Source organism: Pan paniscus, chromosome 1 (genome assembly GCF_029289425.2).
Source record: "Pan paniscus chromosome 1, NHGRI_mPanPan1-v2.0_pri, whole genome shotgun sequence".
Taxonomy (NCBI): Eukaryota; Metazoa; Chordata; class Mammalia; order Primates; family Hominidae; genus Pan; species Pan paniscus.
The window spans coordinates 113,892,714-113,917,462 of record NC_073249.2 but is presented as its reverse complement, the minus strand read 5'-3'; the positions used below and the strand labels follow the sequence as shown (position 1 = coordinate 113,917,462).

Here is a 24,749-nt window from a genome sequence, read left to right as displayed (position 1 = left end):
GAATTTCAAAACTACAGAGAGGTTTCTTTTAGCCACATTATTATAAGATATTGATTAAAAAAAAAAGAAAAAAAAGTGGGCTAAAAAAGGAGCCATTTGGTTTTTAAGCAGAATTTAGAGGAATTATAAAGAGGCAGGACTTGCTGGGTTCAGAAGAGATCGAGTACATTCAGGGTGGCATGGCCGTAGACTTTGCTGGGTTCAAACATCAAACTGCTTCTCATCCTCAATCTCTCTAGACAGGGAGAGCTTTCAAAATAAGAAATGGCTTCAGGGCAAAAATAAATTCCAAGCTGTGACAGCTAGACACATGATTAAGACCTCAATTAAGGTGGTGCCTCATATATCCTTTCAGTTAAACAAAAAGCCTTCTACAGTCTTGGGCAATGTACCTCTCCATTGGACAAAAGAGTTTCTAAGAATTTTAAGGTTCCGTTATCCCATGTCAGACTCACAGTCCAAGCAAGGTGAAAAAGCTGGCTTCAGAATGAAATGTGGGTGTGGCTTTTGCCTAGTAAAGTTCGTTATCAATTAGTATATAAGATGCCTTAACATTTTTAAGTGAATTATACCAGCTTGGACTGACTGAAAAGGATGAAGAGAGTACAAAGTGAAAAGATGCCTTTGGACCCTCAACGACTGCCTCAGAGAAGCAGGCTGAGAAAGTTACCCAGCCAAAAACAAGGATTACTTCTTAGGGAAAAAGAAGAACGGCTCAAAGAATGGAACCAAGAGCCCAGAGGATTGATGGATAGCCAGAGGGAATCATTCCCAGGAGTAGGACTGGGCCCTAATCAAGGAACTGGTAATATGTACTCAGCTAGATTTCAAAATTGCTGTGGACTACTGACCGCTGTATGCCTCTGTTCTCTGACTCTTCGAATGGGAGTGCCTATTATGGTTATCCTATCTCTGTCCCATTGTTTCTTGGGTGTGAGAGCCCCAGTGACTTCAGATCAAGGGGAACTATACTCAAGGAGCTCAATCTATGTGTCATAGCTATCCCACAATCTCTTCTTCAACTTCTCCAACACACCAAGACATTCTTCCAGTCTTGCATTGCTCCCCAGTTTATATAGATATATATGTTCCTCATTCAGCATTTATGTAAAACATATATTATTGAGCACTTATGTGATAGAAACCGGGGCAAAACAGAAAATAAAAGAGTTTTATTTTGAGAGTTTTTTACAGCTTATTGGCTCTGAGAGGACAGACATGAGAACAAATAAGTGCCCAATTCTGCATTTATTTTGGAAGGCAGTTTTATGTGAGTTTAAATCAGTAAAGACATAGATATGTATTTTTAGTTTTGATTAAAACTAAAACAATTGGTAGCCCTTATTCATATTTTTCTATCATTAAAACTTATCTTTAAAAAATGTCTTCAGTCATATTTTCCCCTTACTTCCATTCATATTTACTCTTTACTTCTCTTGTCCTTACCAGAATGTATGCAGTAAGTTTTCATATTGTAACACATTCAACAAAAGTTATATGTGAACATAATAGCTGCTTTCTTTAAAACGGTTACTTTGAGAAACTGCATACCTTTTTTTTTTTTTTTTTTTTTTTTTTTTTTTTTTTTTTTTTGAGACGGAGTTTCACTCTTGTTGTCCAGGCTGGAGTACAGTGGCACGATCTTGGCTCACTGCAATCTCTGCCTCCTGGGTTCAAGTGATTCTACTGCCTCAGTCTCCTGAGTAGCTGGGATTACAGGTGCTCGCCACCATGCCCGGCTAATTTTTGGTATTTTTAGTAGAGACGGGTTTCAACATATTGGCCAGGCTGGTCTCGAACTCCTGACCTCAGGTGATCTGCCCACCTCAGCTTCCCAAAGTGCTGGGATTATGACATAAGCTGCCACGCCTGGCCTGCACATTTATTTTAATAATGTTGTCATAGCTATAGTCGCTTCTAGAGTTGCTCTTTGGGGATAACTATCTTATATTCTTCTGAATATATTTTAATAGTGACAAAACTTATCTTTGCAGGTGATTTTTAAAATTTGTATGCAGCCAAGTCACTATGAATTATCTTTAGTGAGTAAAGAGGAAGATCGAACTGGTAACACTGTGGGTAAACAACTGAAAAATAATGTTATCTTTCTCTGAACATACTTGCACAAGACAAATTCCAAAAATATTTTGACTACGTTATTTTTGAAAAGGGTTTCCAGTATTTCAATGTGACTACTTTCACTAATGGTACTTGCTTACCTAAAGTGCTTGTTAACATGCAGTTTTGGAACTTCATAGGTCTATGCCCATACTGACTTGTACTTGCTTAGTGTTGTTTTACATTCTAGTTCAACATCTGTTATGTGATAGACACTGGGGATTAATAGGCTGTGGTCTTTGCCCATGAGGACCTCAAAACTTAGTTGAGAACACAGAAATACAAAGAGTCCTGTGTGAAAAATAAGTATCGGTGTTAAGATAAGGAAGCGGCAGTGGAAGACAGTGGAGGGACTGTCTGTTAGGGGGAGGAATTTATTGTGGTGTCGGCAAAGCCTTCTTTGGACTGAAGGATGAATTATGATTAGAAGTTCATTAAGAGGAGGAGGGAAGGGGACTACAGGAGTCATTCCAAGCCAAAGGAACAAAAGATACAGGGACAGAAACAGCAAGATATGTTTGGGGGAATCTCAAGTTAGTCAATACTGTTATTGTGTGAAGTTCACAACATGGGCAGGGAGGACAAGAGATGGGGCCCAATGACGAAAAGGCCTTGTATGTACCATGTTTAGAAGTTTGAATTTTATCCTATAGGAGTCAGGGAGAGGTTCTGTGGGTAGGATTTCCCATCCCAACAGGATTGTAAACTCCCACATCCAATTAGTCACACCTCCATTTTTTTTTCCTGTTTCTTTAACATTGTCTCAGATTCATTCCTTCTGAAATCTACCTTATTAGTTCAGGTCTTCTTAAATTTGTGCCTGGACTGTTCACTAACTCTTGACTGGTCCTGGGCTCCAGTTCACCTCTTGCTCCCAACAATCAATTTTCTATAGAATTATCAGAGCAATCTTCCTTTCCATCAGTCTCAACTCTGTTCAAAAACTTTCAATAGTTTTATGTGACCTAAGAGGTAGCTGCCTCCCCACCCTTTCAGCTTGCCATTCAAGGCTGCATAATTTGGTCCCAACCCCCTTTCCATCCTTGACTCCTCTCACTGCTAACAGAGACAGAACTCATTTACTTACTCTTTTGACTGTACCTTTGCTTTCACGAGGGCTCTTTCCTGGAATGATACGTCCATACAACTATTGTTGTTGTTCTTACTTTTAGCTCTTTTCTTAGAAGCCCACTTGTACCCAGGTTTGATCACACCCCCTACTCTCCTGCCCTGGAAGTAACTACTATTCTGGTTATAGTCTCTTAATACCTATATCTATATATATGCATCCACAGATAATGTGTAGTATTGTCTTGAAAAAAATATACATAAATGGTATACTTTGTCTCCCTCTGCGATTAGTTTTTTCACTATCATTTAGTTTTTAAGATTTATCCCTATTGACATAAATAGCTATAGTCTTTTCAATTACTGTGTTGCATTTCATTTTATAAATATACCATACATTATTCATCCATTCCTCTAAGGGTGGGCATTTATGTTGTTTTCAAGGTTTTGCTATTACAGTGTTACAATGAATATCCTTAGCTTAGCTGGTCTCCTTGTCTTATACAAATTTTACTGACCTTTCAAGATCCTGCTTTCATCCCAGTTCCTCTGGGAAAGCCTTCCCTGAATCCCCCAGCCCACAGTGGCAAAGTCTTGGTACTCAAAGTTGCTTGTGCATCTTTGGTATCATCCCACTGCCAAGCACACAGCTACGCAAAGTAAGGCACTTAAGAAATATTCGCTACACGGATGAACAAATGAATGAGTGAATGGGGCAGCACCACTCCGTGATGGCTCTATTCCTTTTTAATGGACTTTGGCGCCTTGGCCCACTTTCCTTCTTTGACAGCACTGGTCCTACTCCAGAGCATTCCTCTAGCTAGCAAAGCAGTGTGTGGATGTGTGGGTGTAGGTGGCGATACAGACCTCACTGGATGAGGACCGCCTCTCCCTGCAAGTTCACGATCCCGGCAAACTCCAGTGCTTGAAGTTCAGAGTCCTACCCCACCCCCCTCACCCCCACGCCGCTTCTGCACTGGTCAAGCCAGCGAGCCGCTGCAGCCCTGATCGAGTTAAGGCGCGGCGGCCCCCGGGGCCGCTGGAGAAGGATGCGGACGGGGCCAGTGACTCGTAGTAGATCCCTCCGCGCGGAGCTCGGGCCGGCGCTTCTTCCTGCGGGAAACCCCTGGGTGCCCAAGGCGGCGGGGCCGAGGCCGCGGCGACAGTGGGGTGGGGCTTGCGGTGGGAGGAGGCGGCTGAGGCGGAAGGACACACGAGGCTGCTTCGCTGCACACCCGAGAAAGTTTCAGCCAAACTTCGGGCGGCGGCTGAGGCGGCGGCCGAGGAGCGGCGGACTCGGGGCGCGGGGAGTCGAGGCATTTGCGCCTGGGCTTCGGAGCGTAGCGCCAGGGCCTGAGCCTTTGAAGCAGGAAGAGGGGAGGAGAGAGTGGGGCTCCTCTATCGGGACCCCTTCCCCATGTGGATCTGCCCAGGCGGCGGTGGCGGCGGAGGAGGCGACCGAGAAGATGCCCGCCCTGCGCCCCGTTCTGCTGTGGGCGCTGCTGGCGCTCTGGCTGTGCTGCGCGGCCCCCGCGCATGGTGAGTATCGGGCTGAGGGTCGCTGTCCGCGGCGCCCGGGGCTGCCACCTGGGGCGACCCTTCTCCCCCTCGGTCCTTCTCTGTGTGGGAAGGCCAGGCTCGGCCGCCGGCGCGGAGCGAGGCCACTCGCTGGGTTCCCAAGAGTTTGGACATCGCCGGGGGCCCCTCCCGTGGTGTCCCGCCATCCCCGGGGTTCCCCGCCGCCTCTGCTCCCCGCGGCCCGGGACCCCTCACACGCCTCCTCGGCAGGAGGGAGGCCGGCAGCCAAGTCTCAGAAACTCCTTTTTCGTAGTGCCAGGGTGCAGGGAGGTGGGCAGTTTTGCCCTTCAGGTTCCGCGTTTCCTGGGGTCGAGCGAGAGCCGATGGCGGGCCTCGGAGGGGCTGAGCGAAGGAATGCCAGATTCTGGCGTGGAGAGCGGGGGCAGGGCCGCCAAGCCAAACGGCCTGCACCTTCGGAGCCAGCCTCGCCTTTGCCAGGGGGCGGCACATGGGCCGGGTGTGTGGGCTTGGTTTGGATGGGGACGGGGTTTTGCGGCGCGCCTGAGTTTTGACACTCCAACCCCACCGAAAGTCCGGAGGAGCCGGGTGTGCTGCTCGCGTCTTTGAAAGGTGGAGGCAGGAGAAGTAGGGCAACTGGTGTGGCTGCATGCTGAGGCACATGATTTAAAAATCTCAACTGCTGTTATTCTTTCCGAGGCGCGGAGCTGTGCTGCTGTTTCAGACTGTGTCCAGACCCAGGAATGTGGTGTGGCGATCACCAATTCCTCCAACCTGGCAGCAGCATTTGCTGCTCCTTTGGCATGGCTGAGGGTGGGGCACGGGCGGGTGAGAAAAAGTGGATACGTTAATTCAAAGGGCTTCCTTAGACAGCTTCTTTATGGTTGGCTGTTTCTAACACGGTTGGACCAAGGAAAGGGAATCAAATCATATCTTCCCCATCCCACCCACACTTTTAGATTCTACATTTCTTCAGACCCTTTAGTGGAAATAACTTGGGCTTTGGAGCCCTGCTCTGTAATCCTGGATTCAAATCCAGCTCTGCTATATGAAGTCACCAATAAAATGGGAATGAAATTATCCAGCTAATAGGATTAATTAAAATAATGTATATTAAACGGATGACACTCCAAAGGTGTTCAGAAAGTCCTTTCAGGGCCGAGGCTGTGTTTTACTGCTTCTGAGATTGATGCTCCCAGTGGGATGGTGTCTTGTGCATATTTGTTGAACGGAAAGCAGCCCCTTCTTTTTCTGAGCCTAATCTGAATAAAGATTTTTACCTTCACCAAAAAACTAGTACATGAACTACATCTGTTTTCAAAGAAAAGGTTAGGAAGATGATGAGCTTCAGAAAAATATGGTCTTTGTTCATTGTTAACAGTCAGTCGACATGTCAATCGCAGATGTTTGAAAAGAGAACAAGGTTATTTATCACCCGAAAATAGTACTGGGTTGTTCAGCACCAACTAGATACTTCTTGGAAAGTTCAAATTTCGTACACGTCTAGGTCACTAAGAATTTCAGAAGTGGACCAGGAGGCTTTGTAGTGATGAAGCAGAGCTGTTGTTTCTGAAGCATTTAATAAAGAGCATATATGATGGTGTTTTTGCTTTTCCTTTTTCTTTGAGTGAAAGCTTTAAGTGTAGCTTTCGGATAGAGAGGAGTATAATCAATGAGACAGTCTGAGGGTAATAATCCTTGGTCTATCATTAACTTGTTTTGGTAAATAACTTAATCTTCATGATATGTAGTCTCCTCACCTATGAAGCAGGACTAAAGGAATAACCTGCTTTAGAGAATTGTAGGGAATAATAAATATGATTGTAAAGTGATTTGAAAAATTAAGTATTAAATAATATGATGTCAGAAATGGGATTACTCTGACACATAGGGCTTCTTTTATTATAGGATCTCAGTGCATAAAACTATGCCCTCCACCTCTGCTCTGCTGAGGTGCTGCGATTATTAGCTAGCTTTTAGGTAGTCAAGTTGAGTGTTAGTCAAGTTGACTCAAAGGATAGGATTTAGATATTTTGATTTTTAGACAGGTGTTCTTTAGATGCTAAACTAATGCAGTAGAAGAGATTTAGAAGCCTGTTTCTTGGTACAAATCTTAAATCTTCTTAGAGTCTACAGTGAAGGCTTCTTGAATCCTCTTAATTTGTTATTGTGTTTTGCTAAGGTACCAATTACAGCACACTCTTCTAAACTTTTGAGTGTTCCTGTGTTTGGCTTGTGGCCAATTGTTAATTTAAACATCACGGAGTTTCTAAGGCAAGGAGATGTTAGCAGTGTGTCTGATTGTCTAAACAGCTATCCAGGACCATCCTCTTGCTCCTTGTTTTCTTTTGCTTTGCAATGGGAAGTGACTCCCTGATTTTGCTGCCTGCTAGATAATTTCTCAGCTGAATTCTTCTCTTGCTTAAACAAAATCGGAGTAATTTTCTTTCAGATGGTGATGAAATTTAACCTAAAACTATTTTTCCTTTCACTTTCTTATTATTCCTTTTTTTTTTTTTTTTTTTTTGGTGTGGTGGAGAGGAGGAGGAGAATGATTCCTAGTCTCTCTTATTTTTCTGAATGTTTAGATTTAAAAAATATTTACCCATAACTTCTTGGGATCTCTCTGCTCCATTCCCACCCTACTGCCTCTCCTGTAGGCTTCTATGACATAGAGGAGCAACTTTTGGTTCACCTGGATTGTAGTTGCTGACTTCAGGACCTTTAGAGAATGTTTAAATTCAGTGGGATATGCTTGGATGGTTCAGAGCAGCCTTACAATACATTTTAAAAATATCACACCCACAGAAATTCTATTTTGCCCACAAAATTTGCATTGATCTAGTTCCCACTCTGTGTTGCCATTCCTAGTGATCCTCCTCCCTACCTCTCCCATTATGGTAGAAAAAAATTCTGTGTTCTGGCTACATCAAAATCTGTTGGGGTGGATCTTGGACTCAGCACCCAGGGATTCTGATAAGGTAAGTTTGAGAATCCGTATTTTTTCAAGGTTTACAGGTGATTCTGACAAGTAACTTGGTTGCAACCCACTGATTAAGTACATTTTTTTTTTACCTTCAGGTGTGTGTATGATGTCTTTCTAAATTTAAGAAATTTCCATAAGAAATGTAACCTTAGTCATTCCAGTGTTTAACGCTTCTGACTCAAGGAATTTTAAAATTGCTAACGTAAGAGATATAGAATATAATGTCATTTCTTCTGTTTATCTGGGTGCAATATGTCTGCATTGACCCTTTAGAAGGGCTTCATATATTTAGATGATATAATAAATTCTCCACCTCTCCTTTTCCCTTTTCTTCTGTTTTTTCTTCTGTTTTCTTCTCTTTTTCCTTAAATGTCATTCATACATGTTGTTTTTTGACCCTTTATCTATATACGTCTGCAATGATTTTAGAGCAAAAAACTGCAAGGCGTGATTTGAATAAGGATATAAGAAATTTTACATCATTTTCTTTATATTGTGTTCACAGTCCATAGTTACATGCTTCCTTTCTTGATGTCTCAGTTCGAATGCCTAAATTTGAACTATTAATTTTCCTTCCACCCTTTCCTGATTTTCCTGTTTTTGTTTCCCCCCCTTTCTCTGCAAATGACTTGAAACCAAAAGGTCTTCTGTTCTTTCTTTGTCAGCCTACCATATGTGTAGTATTTTGGACAGATCACTGAACTAGGAGCCAGAAGACCAGAATTCTTCTCCAGGTCTGTTATTAATTGGTTTGGTGACCTTGTAGGAGAGCCACTGTTTTGATCCTCCATTTTCTGATGTTCATTGTTCATGGAAATAATATGGAGTGTTCGAGTTATGGATTACTAAAGAGTAAGATGGTTAGATGATTGGAATGGGACAGACAAGCAGATCAGAGATTGTAAAGAACTTGGATTTGAAAGGCTTGGTATTAATACTGTTGCTAGTTTCTGAGCAGAAGAATGACATGAAAATTATGCTTAGGAAAGATTATTCTTTTAGTCATATGCTTAGGTTCAGCAAGGAATTTCCAGACTGTCCTTAGGGAGAGGAGAGGTATGGATAGGATGCTGGTCCATTTAGGATGTTAGAGCTGATTGAATAGGTGCTAGTCTTGGGGCAAGACTTAGTCATACACTTTCAGTTAAGTACTATTTCATTGCAAGGTCTAGGTGAAGATAGGGATATATTTGTAAAACTGGGGAAATTGCTAGATTCACAGATAACCAACTTTGGGTAGATCAGTTAGTTTTGGTGTCCTTTTCAGTGCTATAGGGGTTCAGACCATTTGGTTTCTGAGATCACTGCTGAAATTCTGTGATTGAGTATAATGTAAAAGTTGTCTCAATCAAGGAAACTTGGAGTAAAGACTCAATATGATGGATTTAAAAGGAATGAATGACAGTTCCAATTATGGGGTTCAAAAAACATGTGCTACAAGTATAAGATGAGAAAAATAGGGTACACTAGTAGTTCATGTGAAATAAGGCTCTGAATATTTTAGCTGAGTGTGTATTCCATAGCACATAGTAGTATTTTGTGGCTTCTAAAAAAGTACACATATCCATTGGGTATGAGTCGGAGCATTATTCTTTCTTGAACTGCGCTCTCACGATGCCTCCTCAGTTTAAGAACTTACTCTGAAATAGTAAAAGCATAGTGTCCAGATCAGGAGGTCATGGTTCAGCTCTGTGCTGCACTGGTAAGAACATGTGTTAAGTCTTTTTCCATTTTGAGCCTCACTTTTTAAAGAGGTTTTTGATGAACTGGAGTCATCCAGTGATGGGGAGGCAGGATAGCCTAGTGTTGAAGCACACGCACTCTAGAGTCTACTTGGGTTTGAATCCTGCCTCTTCCATCTACTAGCTGTGAATTTTTTTTTTTTTTTGAGAGGGAGTCTCGCTCTGTCGCCCAGGCTGGAGTGCAGTGGCGCGATCTTGGCTCACTGCAACCTCCAACTTCTGGGTTCATGCCATTCTCCTGCCTCAGCCTCCCGAGTAGCTGGGACTACAGGCGCCGGCCACCACGCCTGGCTAATTTTTTATATTTTCAGTAGAGACAGGGTTTCACTGTGTTAGCCAGGATGGTCTCGATCTCCTGACCTGGTGATCTGCCTGCCTCGGCCTCCCAAAGTGCTGAGATTACAGGTGTGAGCCACCGCGCCCGGCCTAGCTGTAAAATCTTAATCTTTCTAAGCTTTGAGTTCCTCATATATAAAATGGAGATTATAATATAGCACTGGAGCGAGTAATACAAGAGACAATAGCTATCAAATGCTTAGCAAATATACAATACATAGTTAAGTACTTAGAAAATATGTTTTCAGTTATTTTGGGTATATACCTGGGAAGGGAGGCAGAAAATTTTGGTCATTCTGATTATTATTACTACTATTAAGCATAGAAGCACCACTAAAAAGGTGAAGAAGCCTGGAAATAACCCTATACTGAGGAATACGCCAAACCATTGAATCCTGGAAAAAAGAAAACAAAAGGCCCACATAACTATCTTCAGATTCTTGAAGGGCTACGTGTAAGAGAAGCAGAAGGCTTGTTCTTTTTTGTTCTAGACGGTAGAGATAACCTGGAAATTGTAGAGAGACAAAGTTTGTTCTTTTCAAAGTTAAGACATAATTTATGTATCATAAAATTTACCCTTTTAAAGTGTTTAATTTAGTAGACTTTAGTATTTCCAGAGTTATGAGACCACCACCATTATCTAATTTTGAAACATTTTTATCACCCTGAAAGAAATTCTCTACTGCTTAGTAGTCACTGTCTATTTCCCTTTCTTTACAGCTCCTGGCAACACTAATCTACTTTCTATCTCTACGGATTTGCATATTCTGGACATTTCATATAAATGGAATTATATAATGTGTGGCCTTTTGTGTGTGGCTTCTTTCACTTGGCATGTTTTCAAGGTTCATCCATGTTGTAGCATGTATCAGAATGTCATTCCTTTTCATGGCCACATATTTCATTTATGGATATACCACATTTTATTTATCTGTTCATCAGCTTATAGGCATTTGGGTTGTTTCTACTTTTTAGCTATTATGAATAATGCTGCTATGAACATTTTTATTATGTGGGCATATGTTTTCAGTTATCTCGGGTATATACCTAGGAAGGGAGGCAGAATTTGAAGAATTAAGAAAGAAAGAGCTTTCTCACAGTGGGATCCACCCACATTGAAGACTGTTCTTTTGTTGAAGTAGTCAGCCAGTAATTTCACTTAACAAATGCATAGTGTTTACTATGTGCTGGATAGTGTTCTAAGTGCTTTACCCTTATTTAAAAATCCTATGAAGTAGGCACTGTTATTACATCTCTTTTACAACAGGGAAGTTTAGTACCTGACCCAAGATTACACATTGAGTAAATGGTGGAGTTGGGATTGAAATCCAGGTGGTCTGGTTCCAGAGTCTGTACTCTTAAGAGCAGAACAATAATAACTCCAAGCATTTATTAAATTCTCAAGATTTATCCAGCACCATGCTACATGCTTGTATTCAAGCAGAGGCTGGTGATCATCTTTTAGAAATATTTTAGAAATGATTACTTAATTGGATAGAAATTAAATTTCTTGAATCTGAAGGTTCTGTTATTCCAAGGATGGCTGGAAATGGGGGAAAAGCCAGCAACAAGATGATGTCTGGCCTGAGGCTTTTAAGATGATCAGAATTTGTATCAAAAAGGAAACTGTGAACACGAATGATAAGTATTATAGGAATTCAGTTAACAAGTCTTGTCAGAATGTGGTAATAAATTATATACAACTTAAAGAGATGAAGTTACTTTAAATTGTGTGTGGAAGCCTTAGAAAAATTGAATAATTAAAGTTTCTTGGGAAGATGATCTCCTTTTACAAATGTTTAGTTTCAAATAGTGGCCGCACATATTAGGATAGAGAGATGACTTCTAGAAAACTGAACATATGGGACTGGAACAGTGTATTTTGGAGTCAGTTACAGGAAGGAAGTTGTTTAAAACCAAGTGAACAACAACAGTAACAAATGCATTTGAGAGAAAGAGCAGTGCAGTCCAGACTTAAACATTAGGGTGGCCGTGATAGATGGGGAAGAAGGAGAAATCACCAATCCAGACTAAGGCTTCACTGGGTTTTGAGTTAGACAGAGGGAGTCATAGAAGCCAAGGTAAAATGATTAAAACGGTGCATGGAGTGGTTAGCAATTCTCCCTATAGGAGAGAGAATTTCCTTATGAAGTTTCAGATGAGACCACTGAACTTGACTAGAGGAAAGTCGTTGTTTTTAGAAAACAGTTTCTAAGCAATAATTAGAATTAAAGTTTTGTTGCAGAGGGATAAGTAAGAAGTAGATGGAAAAGAAAGAGAAATATCTGAAATTAGGCTACAGTCATAGAAGGTTAGCTGTGAAACAATAATTTGGAAAGGGAAATGGGACCTCATGAAAATGTGGGTTAAAAGAGACTTGTATATCTTCTAAGGTAAAAGTAAAGAACTAAGCTGATGTCCAGCCCTCTAAAACATTTTAAATAGAAATCAAACTTTATTAATACAGTAGGTCTAGTTTCACATAAAGCAAATATGTGGTTCTGTACACGGGCTTTAGGAGAGTAAGTCTGTTGTACCTCATATGTAAATATTATCCCATTTAGAGGAAAACCCTAAGTCTTTCTTTACAGTGGCTTAAAGGCCCCAATTGATCCACATCCCAGTTACAGCTCTCATCTATTTTCTGCTGCTCCAGATATTCTTGCTGCTTCTCAAACACGCTAGGGCTGCTCTCTGTGTTATGGCCTTTGCATTTGCTGTTCCCTTTCTCATGAATGTGTTTCCCTAAGATACCTGCATGATTACTCTCACCTTATTTAGGTCTCAACTCGAGTATTGTCAGTGAAGGTCTCTGATTTTCCTATTCTAAACTGAGATACTTCTCTTTGCTCACCCCACACCCTCATCCCCAGCTCCATTCCTTCCTGTTTAATTTTTTTTCACAGCACTTAACTCCATCTATTGTGCATCTTTTACTTAGTAATTTTGTTTTCGTCTTCCGCTATTAGAATGTAAACTCCAAGAGTGTAAGAATTTTTCTAGCACTGGAAAAATGCCTGGCACATAATAGGCATTTACTAATTGTTGTGTGAATGAATGATTATAAGTTTAATATTCTTTGTGGAAACTAATAAGGTTGATTTCCTATCAGAAACCGATCATTATTAATAAGCATATTGGATGGTATTTATAGAATTAGCCTTCATATGTTCTCTACTCAGAAGTTGGCAAACTTTTTCTGTAAAGTGCCAGAGAGTAATTATTTTTGCAGGCTTTGTGGTCTCATTACAGCTACTTGACTCTGTTGTTGTAGTGGAAAATCAGCCATAGACAATCTATAAATGAATGAGCATGGCTGTGTTCCAGTAAGACTATTTATGGACACTGAAATTTGAATTTTATATAATTTTGAAATGTCAGAAAATATCCTTCTTTTGTTCTCTTTTTCTAATCATTTAAAAATGTAAAAAACTATTCACAGGTCAAACAAAAACAGGCAGTGGTCCAAATTAGACTTGCAAACTGTACTTTGTCAATCTCTGGTTTTACTGATTTCTTAAATATATCTTAGGTTAAAACTTATTTTTCCATACTTGATAAGGAGCAACAATGTGAATTAAACTGTAGAAACAAATAATTCAGAAATACATCTGTTTAGCTTTAGAAACTTCCATTTTGCTTCATTTTTGTTTTCCTGGGAACCTTATGTTTCCATTATATGTTTATGATGCTACCATTTAAATGACTTTGCATTCTCTTAGCATATGCCACATGATAGTGTTAGGGTGGTGTAATAGTTCAGGAGCAAAGCTGAGCAAAGCCCACCCACGTTTAAAAATTTGCCATTATTTAGAAGGTGCATAATTCCCATATGGGAGAATGAAGAGTCATCTAATAATGCCCAGAGGGCTGCACTGTGAGTGAGAATTGTGTTGCAGTTTTTAACATTCATAACACATTTCTTGAATAAGCTGCAAATGCTTTTAATAATATATCTCAGAGTTAATTTTAGCTATGCTACATTGGCACTTTTTGCTCCTCCACTTCAAAAAACCAACACAAGAAACTATTCTCAAATCAAGCTGTGATTTGGCTGGGGCATTGTATTTTCCTCAATAAGCACAAAGAAGAGAGAAAAGATGTTTTCACTTGGCAAAACTTTTTTTTTTGAGATGGAATCTCACTCTGTTGCCCAGGCTGGAGTGTAGTGGCACAATCTCGTCAGCTCACTGCAACCTCCGCCTCCCGGGTTCAAGCAATTCTCATGCCTCAGCCTCCTGAGTAGCTGGGATTACAAGCGTGCACCACCACCCTGGCTAATTTTTGTATTTTTAGTAGAGCCAGGGTTTCACCATGTTGGCCGGGCTATTCTCAAACTCCTGACCTCAGATGGTCCTCACACCTCAGCCTCCCAAAGTGCTGGAATTACAGGTGTGAGCCACTGTGCCCAGCCCACTTGCAAAACGTTTTAACATTTATAAGGTTTTTTACATACTTGAGTTTGTTCAGTTCTTAGAATAATCTCATGATGTAGGTGACCTTATTAACTATTTACAATGTGAGAAAATGGATAGTCAGTGAAGATAAGTAACTTGTCCAAGGTCACAGCACCAGAACCCCAAACCAGACCTTCTGACCTTCTTGATACAGACTCCTCACAGTCACCTGCATGCCATCTTTGGTTTCAGTGCTATGAACTTTCTTCACTGCCTGTTGGTCTGTAGCTACACCTACTCATGAAGATGCCCAGAGCCTTAGCCGCTCCTTGCTCCGCCATGCTTATCTTATGCAGCTCTGGGAGGGGTGAAGAGGCTGTGGCCAGTTACCTCACTACCACTATAGCTATTCACCACCCTGTTTTCTCCTTTAGCCATTTTAGCTACTACAGAATTCTTCTGGGCATTTTCTGTCTTAGTTCCCTAGTATCTGGCCTTCCTTCTTTTCTCAGTAACTGTGACCCCTGCTAGCTAGCCTTGCCAACCAATGGTTAATGAAAGGTCTTGGATATGACTGTCAAAGACAAAAGCACTCATGACCCCAATGTTTCAGGTCACAATGATTAGGAAAATCAGGACAACAAGGCTTGGGCACAGAAGAGCTGGTTTTTGAGAGGGGGATTTAGAGTTTGGTTTCAATGTGTAATCTTTGAGGTAATGGTGGAACAGCCTACTAGATTCAGTTTTCTAGTCCCTGAAAACTAAAATGAGGAATAAGTTGAATCACATATTTGGGGCACCAGCCAAATATATAGCAGCATTTATAGTTAGAATCAAAGTGTTTGTGTTTCTTAATTTCAGTGCTTCTCAGAGATTCCATTTAAACAACTTCATTATGAAAATGGAGACTTACCATGCCTTTTTGATATTGTTCAGAGAAAATTGTCATAAATAATACACACAGTTTGAAATGGTTGTACATCTTATGAATCAAGGGGTGGCATGTAAAAAGGTTCCTCAGTGCCTCAATGTGGAAAATATCATAGAATGTTATTCTTCAATTGATTCCTTCCTTCACTTTGGTGTTTATATGGTATCTTAGATATTTTATGTTATTTTAATTATATTTTGTGCCTTTTTATTTGGTTAAAAATGCCTACTACTTAAATATTAACAGATTTTTAAATATCCCTTTGAACTCTTCCCCATTCCTGTACCTCCTTTCCCTTTTTCCGTTGTAATGTCAGCCACCTGAACATAACCCAGAAAACTAGGTATCAGCCAATTGATGTTTCAGTGGAAATAAGAGAAAGAAGCACTTACTATTTCTCAATGCTTAATTGAGGAAAAGCACATGATATCTTACATATTTTAAATTGGAGGGGATAATAGGGTCAAGTTCATGCATTATATTGTGGACATCTTAATCCTATCAAATGGCTTAGTCAAAATGAGAAAGTTAATGAATTTAAGCAGACAAGTACGAACAGTGCTCTAAAAAAGGTGCTGTTACACCATCCCAACCTGTACACACATGAAAAAAAGCTGGGGTGCATTTTGCGTTTGAATAAGGGTCATGTTGACTGGCCATGGCAGACCCTGCTAGACCATACACCTGATACTCTGTCACCTGCCAGGACTCAAAAGGACAGGGGAGTATGTGGTTAAGTTCTCTAAGGACTCTTTCTTCTAAAGGGAAGCAGTTTTATAGGTGGTACTTGTAGGTCTGTTGATTCACAATCTCGTGCTTTCTTGATTGGACTGTATTGTTTTACTGTAATTTTTTGGACTTACAAGAAGTCAGGTGTTTTCATGGACTCTTCTCTTTTCCATACAGATGTCCAGAAGGCTTCTTGGGGGAATATTGTCAACATCGAGACCCCTGTGAGAAGAACCGCTGCCAGAATGGTGGGACTTGTGTGGCCCAGGCCATGCTGGGGAAAGCCACGTGCCGATGTGCCTCAGGGTTTACAGGAGAGGACTGCCAGTACTCGACATCTCATCCATGCTTTGTGTCTCGACCCTGCCTGAATGGCGGCACATGCCATATGCTCAGCCGGGATACCTATGAGTGCACCTGTCAAGTCGGGTTTACAGGTAACTAATGAGACCAAAGCCAGTGCTTTCCTACCTTCAGCAGATACCTTTATTTAGCATCTTTTAGATCATGGTGTCTGGCTCTTAAATGTCCCCCAGCTCTGGTGCACATTTAGCATTGTGATAAGGAACTGGGATGTTCCAGACAACTATCCCTAACTTCCTTTTAAGAGTTTCAGGGGGCAGAGAAAGAGAAAGAAAAAGGACCAAATACTTTGACTGCTTAAAGTATATATGTCAGGGCCAGGTGCGGTGGCGCACGCTTGCAATCCCAGCACTTTGGCAGGCCAAGGCAGGAGGATCACTTGAGGCTAGAGGTTTGAGACCAGCCTGGGAAACATAGCAAGACCCCATCTCTACAAAAAAACAAGAATAAAAATAAAACAAAATTAGTCATGTGTGGTGGTGTGCACCTGTAGTCCTAACTACTTGGGAGGCTGAAGTGGAAGAATTGCTTGAGCCCAGGAGTTTGAGGCTGCAGTGAGCTATGATCGCACCACTGCACTCTAGCCTGGGTGACAGAGTGAGACCCTGTCTCAAAAAAAAAAAAAATATGTACACCAGGATGGGGAATCAGAGTTTACTTCACTAAAAGAAATAAGTACACTGTCACCAGAGGAAAAGTTGCTGATGTTATTGACTATTTGCTTTTAGAAATCTCCCTCCCTAGACATTCAGGGCACTGGCTTTTCTGGTTTTCTGAACCCTGTTCCTTTTGCTTCTTCATCACCTTGTTCTTATCCATTAAATGTCTGTGCTCCCTGGAGCACTGTTTTGCGCCCTCTTTTGAGCCACATCACAGCTCTCCCTAGGGAATTTCACTGTGTGTATTCGCCTCCACTGCCACTGTCTTCATTAGCTTGCTGATGAATCTCACCATCATTCCCTTAGCTCCACCCAACCCTGACATTCAGGCTCATGTTTCTAGCTATCCTTTGTATGTTCTCCTTGGAGATATTCTACAGGTACTTTCAGCTCACCTTGTTGACAGAAATACGTAGCAACCATGTACATCCCAAATACCCACGCTAGAAACTCCCTGTCCCTTGTTCTGACCTCATTTCAACTCAGTCACCCAAGCCAACCTCTGAGTTGCCTTTCACCTGTCTATTCCTCCCATTTCCTCTGCTACCCTGTAGTTGAGGGCCATGTTATCTCTCACCTGGACTTCTGAAGTAGTTTCTGAATATGTTTTCTTGCCTTTCTTCTCTCCCCATCTCATTCACCCATGATATGACTACATCTTTGATTATAAATGCAAATATTCTAACAATCTCACCTGCTTACAATGTCTAATATTTTTTCATCATCCGCAGAATAAACTGCAAACTCTTTTACATGACTTCCATAGCTCTCTACAGCCTAGACTTTACATCTTTTTGTAGCCTGGCCTCCCCACAAGCATCTAGGCCTAGTCACACCAAATTCTCCTTATTTCCTGAAAATGTTGTACTTATTATTGCTTCCATACAGTTACACACCCTTTTGCCTGGAATGCCCTTTTCTACAACTGGTGATTGTCCAGTGTTATTTAAAACTGTGTCTTAGTGACCCTTTCATGATTCCTTTAGGCAAATGGTCTCTAGGTTTTATTATTTTTATGTATCACATTTTATTGTAATTTTTTTTTACACATATCTCACCTGAATAGATTGTGGGTTTTTCTAGGTGGGTCTGAGCTTTATTCAAAAGTGTTTATTAAATTAGATGAGAAAAGGAGGAACATTCTTCATTTTTTCTCCTGCTTTAAGCACTAAACCAAGAGTTCTATAAATGCAATAAGCAAAAAAGTGAAACATGTACTCAGAAAACTATACTGGATCAGTTAGTGTAGAATACTGTTATATTAATTTTTCATTGTATTAGGGTTCTCTAGAGGGATGGAACTAATGGAATATATATGTATGTATATATATTCCAACCCAAAGTGTCTTGGTGGCAATCTTAATATATATATATTGGCAATCTTTATATATATATAAAGGAGAGTTTGTTAAGTATTAATTCACATGATCACAAGGTCCCACAATAGGCTGTCTGCAGGCTGAGGAGCAAGGAGAGCCAGTCTGAGTTCCAAAACCGAAGAACTTGGGGTTCGCTATTTGAGGGCAGGAAACATCCAGCTCGGGAAAAAGATGTAGGCTGGGAGGCTAGGCCAGTCTCCCTTTTTCATGTTTTTCTGCCTGCTTTATATTTGCTGACAGATGATCAAATGGTGTCCATCCAGATTAAGGGTGGGTCTGCCTTCCCCAGCCCACTGACTCAAATGTTAATCTCCTTTGGCAACACCTTCACAGACACACCCAAGATCAATACTTTGTATCCTTCAATTCAATCAAGTTGACACACTCAGTTTTAACCACCACAAATCTACCCCTTGTCAACTTGAACCCATACACATCTCCTGAGATCACACATAATCTTCAAATAAAGACAATAATTAGGTCATAATTACACCTAATGTTGTACAACTATTCTTCGTACATCCGGAAACACACCAGTCCCCAACTGAAACACTCTTACATAAAGTTAACGATACTTAAATGCTGATGTGAAGTCAATAAATCTTATGTCACATGATAAAGGAGAAAGGAAATAAAATGAAGATATTTTCTTAGTGCAAGTGTGTGCAAGCACAGACATGTTTTTAATAAAGGAAGGAGGAAATACTGAGGACAATTACAGTCCTCATTTCTGCAGCTGGTCACATGGTAGTAGCTGGTATTGATGACTACCTTCTTCTACCCATTTTGTATTCCTTTTGCCTTCAGCAAACACCTCAGCAGGTTGTGTTTCTTTTTTTCCTGATGGAGAGGCCCAAACCTTCATTCATCCAGGTGGGACCATTTGTAGTCCCACCTGGATTGGGCTGTTGTAGTTGCCCATTGACCTTAATCACAGGGCATGGTAATACTAAGAGACGCCCTAATGGATCTCCTGTATTCCATGAATACTCTTTCTTACCTCCGTTCTGGAGTAGTAGACTGATTTCATCTTGATAGCCTGGGTCTTGATAGCCTTGATGTCCCAGCCAACACTGTAACGCCTTTCTTAGCCTGTTTACTTAAAGGTAGGAACCCAAAGTGTCCTGGTGGCAATCTTAACTACCAGTTGAATGGAATTGTTGTTGTGTCTTCTGGTGGCAGCGTTCCTCCCTCTGGAACTAAGACCTCTAGGCCAGCAGAACTTAATGTTGCGGGAACAGGAAGCAAACATTTTGCTAGTGGATCACTAGGGGTGATGGTGAGTGGTACCACTTCCATTTCCACCCCTTGATTCCTGGATCTGTGAATCCTGGCTATGGGAGAAACAGTACTACATATTGGACTCTCATTCAGAGCATTCACAGCCTTCTTGAGAACTTTGCCCCAACCCTGCAAAGTATTCTCACCTAGTTGGCATTGTAATTGTGACTGCAAAAGGCCATTCCACCGTTTTGCTTCAGGATGTTGGGGAACATGGTAAGACCAGTGAATTCCATGAGCATGAGCCCACTGCTGCACTTCTTTAGCCATAAAGTGAATGCCTTGGTCAGAGGCAATGCTGTGTGGAATACCATGACAGTGGATAAGGCATTCCATGAGTCCGCGGATGGTAGTCTTGGCAGAACCATTGCATGCAGGATAGGCAAACCCACATCCAGAGTAAGTGTCTATTCCAGTAAGGACAAACATCTGCCCTTTTCACAATGGAAGAAGTCCAACATAATCAACCTGCCACCAAGTAGCTGGCTGATCACCCTGAGGAATAGTGCCATATCAAAGGCGCAGTGTTGGTTTCTGCTGCTGGCAAATTGGGCACTCTGCAGTGGCAGTAGGCAGGTCAGCTTTTCACCGGCCCATGTTGTTTTCTGCACTGGGAAGGTGGGGCATGAGCACAAATGTTAGGACCTGAAAGGTGGTGAACTCTGCCTGGGCAGGGCAAAGCCAGAGGAAACTCTGGTGGAGGTCCGTAGCAGTCCTGATGTGCAAATCGGTCATCCAACCTGGGTGTAGGGGCGAAAGACTGATTGAACCATCTAGTAGCTGGTTCCCTCCAAAGTTTCCCTCGGGATAGCTGGCACTCTCGCAAAAACCCCACTCTTGGTACCAATTTACTGTATTAGTCCATTTTCACGCTGCTGATAAAGATATCCCCGAGACCGGGAAGAAAAGAGGTTTAATTGGACTTACAGTTCCATATGGCTGGGGAGGCCTCAGAATTATGGTGGGAGGCAAAAGGCACTTCTTTCGTGGTGGTGGCAAGAGAAAATTAGGAAGAAGCAAAAGCAGAACCCCTGAGAAACCCATCAGATCTCATGAGACTTATTCACTATCATGAGAATAGCACAGGAAAGACTGGCCCCCATGATACAGTTACCCCACTGGGTCCCTCCCACAACACATGGGAATTCTGGGAGATACAATTCAAGTTGAGATTTGGGTGGGGACACTACCAAACCATATCATTCATCAAAAGGTGTTGGTGGGGTAGACGGTAGTTAGGATGATCCATTATCTCCATCATGACGATGATGGTATTGATGATGTAAGTCACTGAAAATATTTGGTGTTATAAGAATAATTTCTTCCTGATTGTCAGTTTTGAGTTGTTTTGCTATTAGGAGGCAAAGTAGGGGGGCATATACCCACTTAAAATATTTTAATTCTGGCTAGTGGAAATGACAGTAATGCCTTCTTCATAATTAAAATGTCACTCTGAAATGGTCCCAAATTAAAACTTCTTCCTTTGTTGTTAAGAAGGATCTCTTCTTGGTGTGTTCTGCAAGATTCTGATCACCTTTTTTTTTTTTTTTTTTTGAGATGGAGTATTGCTTTGTCGTCCAGGCTGGAGTGCAGGGCGCAATCTGGGTTCACTGCAAGCTCCACCTCCCGGGTTCACGCCATTCTTCTGCCTCAGCCTCCTGAGTAGCTGGGACTACAGGCACCTACCGCCATGCCCGGCTAATTTTTGTATTTTTAGTAGAGATGGGCTTTCACCTTGTTAACCAGAATGGTCTGGATCGCCTGACCTCATGATCCACCCGCCTCGGCCTCCCAAAGTGCTGGGATTACAGGTGTGAGCCACCACACCCGGCCGATTCTGATCATCTTTTATACATATGCTATTTTTGTCTATCACTTTAGGAATCATCACAGATCAAGGTCATCCTTTTGGTTTTTGTGATAGCGCTATACCTCAGTCAGCTTACTAGCTCGTCTCCACTCAGAGATGAAGAAGCAGAGGCAGCAAGTTAGTGCCTATACATAATATATATGGAAACCAAATTCAGGGTTGATTCTTTCTTTCTTTCTCCCTTTCTTTCTTTCTTTCTTTCTTTCTTTCTTTCTTTCTTTCTTTCTTTCTTTCTCTCTCTTTCTCTCTTTCTCTCTCTTTCCCTCTCTCTCTCTCTTTCTTTCTTTCTTCTCACTCTGTTGCTTAGTACAGTGGCGCAGTCTCGGCTCACTGCAACCTCCACCTCTTGGGTTCGAGTGATTCTTGTGCCTCAGCCTCCCAGGTAGCTGGGATTACAGGCATGCGCCATGAAGCCCGGCTAATTTTTTATTTTTAGAAAAGATGGCGTTTCACCATGTTGGCCAGGCTGGTCTCAAACTCCTAACCACAAGTGATCTGCCCACCTCAGTCTCCCAAAGTGCTGGGATTACAGGCATCAGCCACCACTTCCGGCCCAGGGATCTTTCTGTTTCAGTTGTGGGCATCACTCTGAAAATCACACTTGCTAGAAGTGAGCATTTATATCTCTTCTGCACTGTAAATAAGTGCCTCTTAGTGACATGAGTGGAAAGACAAGAAGAATTGCAGTTCCTTCATTTTCTGTCTTAGCTCCCTGAGATGTATATGCTGTGCCTAAATTTGTGTTATAGTTTTCTCCTTTGATTTGACATTCCTTGATAGGCAGAGAGCACTTTTCTGTGCTCATATGTCACATCTCGCATCTTTTTCCCTTATAGAAAAACTCTTGTGTCTCCCATTTACCTTTCTATGAGGTCAGAGATTTAGATACTTTCCTAGACAATGAACTGGAGTATTAACAAATTCAAGGAGTTCTCGCCATCCCATTACTGGGTATATACCCAAAGAATTATAAATCGTGCTGCTATAAAGATGCATGCACACGTATGTTTATTGCGGCACTATTCACAATAGCAAAAACTTGGAACCAACCCAAATGTCCATCAATGATAGACTGGATTAAGAAAATGTGGCACATATACACCATGGAATACTATTCAGCCATAAAAAAGGATGAGTTCATGTCCTTTGTAGGGACATGGATGAAGCTGGAAACCATCCTTCTCTGCAAACTATTGCAAGGACAAAAAACCAAACACCGCATGTTCTCACTCATAGGTGGGAATTGAACAATGAGAACACTTGGACACAGGAAGGGGAACATCACAAACCGGGGCCTGTCGTGGGGTGGTGGGACGGGGGAGGGATAGCATTAGGAGATATACCTAATGTAAATGACGAGTTAATGGGTGCAGCACACCAACATGGCACATATATACATATGTAACAAACCTGCATGTTGTGCACGTGTACCCTAGAACTTAAAGTATAATAATAATAATAATAAAAATTCAAGGAGTTCTCATCTCTGTAGTTTAAATAATAAGCGACTTAGACTAATGACAACAAAAAGCCAGCCATGTGAGTACCAAATTTACTAGTTCTGTGAGGATATTTTTTTCTCTTTCTCTTTCTGCCTCAAAGAATCTGCTTTGCTTCCCCTGGCATCATGATTTAGTTTTCAACCCGTCAGAGTCTTCCTGCTAGTGCTGGTACTTTCCTACTTGAGAAAGTCCACGGAATACCTTCTAGACCTCTGTCCTCCTGATGGCTTCTATTTTATTTGTTATATAGGGACCCAGAGGTCCTTCATCATTTTCAAACACATCAACAGATATTTATAGCAAGGCCACAATTAATAAAATGTTTCCCAGAATATATGTGTGTGTTACATTTAGAGGAAACAGAAGTAGTATTGACTTGTTTCTATCACCAGAGGTCTATTTAGTAACTATATTTTGTGGAAAATATCGATATATTTTATCCATTCAACAGACATGATTTGAGAGCATACCATGGAGACCCAACCCTGCCAGTGTGGCAGGTGGTATAATAGAATAAAATAGCAAACTCGGTGTATCTGTGTTTGCGCACATGTATGTATGTGAGGGGCACTAAGGATGACTTTACAGAAGTTGGAACTTTTGAGTAGAGTTGCCAAGATAGGTGAGAGTTCACTAGGAAAACAGAAGGGAAGTTGATTTTTTTTTTTTTTTTTGAAATGGAGTCTTGCTGTGTCGCCCAGGCTGGAGTGCAGTGGTACAATCTCGGCTCACTGCAACCTCCGCCTCCTGGGTTCAAGTGATTCTTCTGCCTCAGCCTTCCAAGTAGCTGAGATTACAGGTGCGTGCCACCATGCCCAGCTAATTTTTGTATTTTTAGTAGAGACAGGGTTTCCCCATATTGGCCGGGCTGGTCTTGAACTCCTTACCTCATGATCTGCCTGCCTCGGCCTCCCAAAGTGCTGGAATTACAGGTGTGAGCCACTGCTCCTGGCCCGGAAGTTGATATTCAAACAGGAGCAGCATATGCAAAGACAGTGAGCTCTGAGAGTAGATGGATCCAGACTCCTATTGCTGATAGCGTCCTGCAGGATTGGGCTTCAATGTGACTAACGTACAATTGCCTCCAGGTGCTCCACCCCACTGAGTCCTTGTGTCTCTGCTGAGGTCCTTGGAGAGTTACTGGAGAGGGCTCTGTGTCAGATGACCTTGAGGGGCTCTGATTTAGCCTTTTGTAAAATGCAAAGAGTTGAGGTCTTCTCCACGCAAGAGCTCGCTGATGTCAATGAGGTATTGAGGATGGGGCCATCTCCTATTTCTGTGGCCAGTACTGAGTTTTGTTATCCTTCCTTTAGGTAAGGAGTGCCAATGTACTGTTGCCTGCCTGTCTCATCCCTGTGCAAATGGAAGTACCTGTACCACTGTGGCCAACCAGTTCTCCTGCAAATGCCTCACAGGCTTCACAGGGCAGAAGTGTGAGACTGATGTCAATGAGTGTGACATTCCAGGACACTGCCAGGATGGTGGCACCTGCCTCAACCTGCCTGGTTCCTACCAGTGCCAGTGCCCTCAGGGCTTCACAGGCCAGTACTGTGACAGCTTGTATGTGCCTTGTGCACCCTCGCCTTGTGTCAATGGAGGCACCTGTCGGCAGACTGGTGACTTCACTTTTGAGTGCAGCTGCCTTCCAGGTAAGGAGCTCCCTAGTGTCCCAGGATTAGGGGACAAACCCCTAGCACAGGAGGTGGTGGGTGTGACTCAATTGCTTTTTTTAGGAAGCGCAAGGAAAAAGGGAAGTGAGAATTTTGTGTGGGTTGGGTTGCTAGTGAGGGAGGAGTTTTATGGGCCCACTGTGGTCCATAAACTGAGCAGGGGATAATTTAGCATGTCAGGG

The 24,749-nt window shown here is 42.0% G+C and overlaps 1 protein-coding gene across 1 annotated transcript in view; it reads left to right on the top strand.

Moving 5' to 3' along the window:
- Nucleotides 1-24,749, top strand: part of LOC129397603 (notch homolog 2 N-terminal-like protein A) — a 30,712-nt gene extending 5,963 nt beyond the window's left edge. Inside the window, exons 3-4 of the mRNA XM_055111550.2 lie at nucleotides 16,021-16,280; nucleotides 24,211-24,749. Coding sequence (XP_054967525.2) covers nucleotides 16,021-16,280; nucleotides 24,211-24,734 — 784 coding nt within the window. The 3' untranslated portion in view covers nucleotides 24,735-24,749. The remainder of the gene's footprint in view (nucleotides 1-16,020; nucleotides 16,281-24,210) is intronic.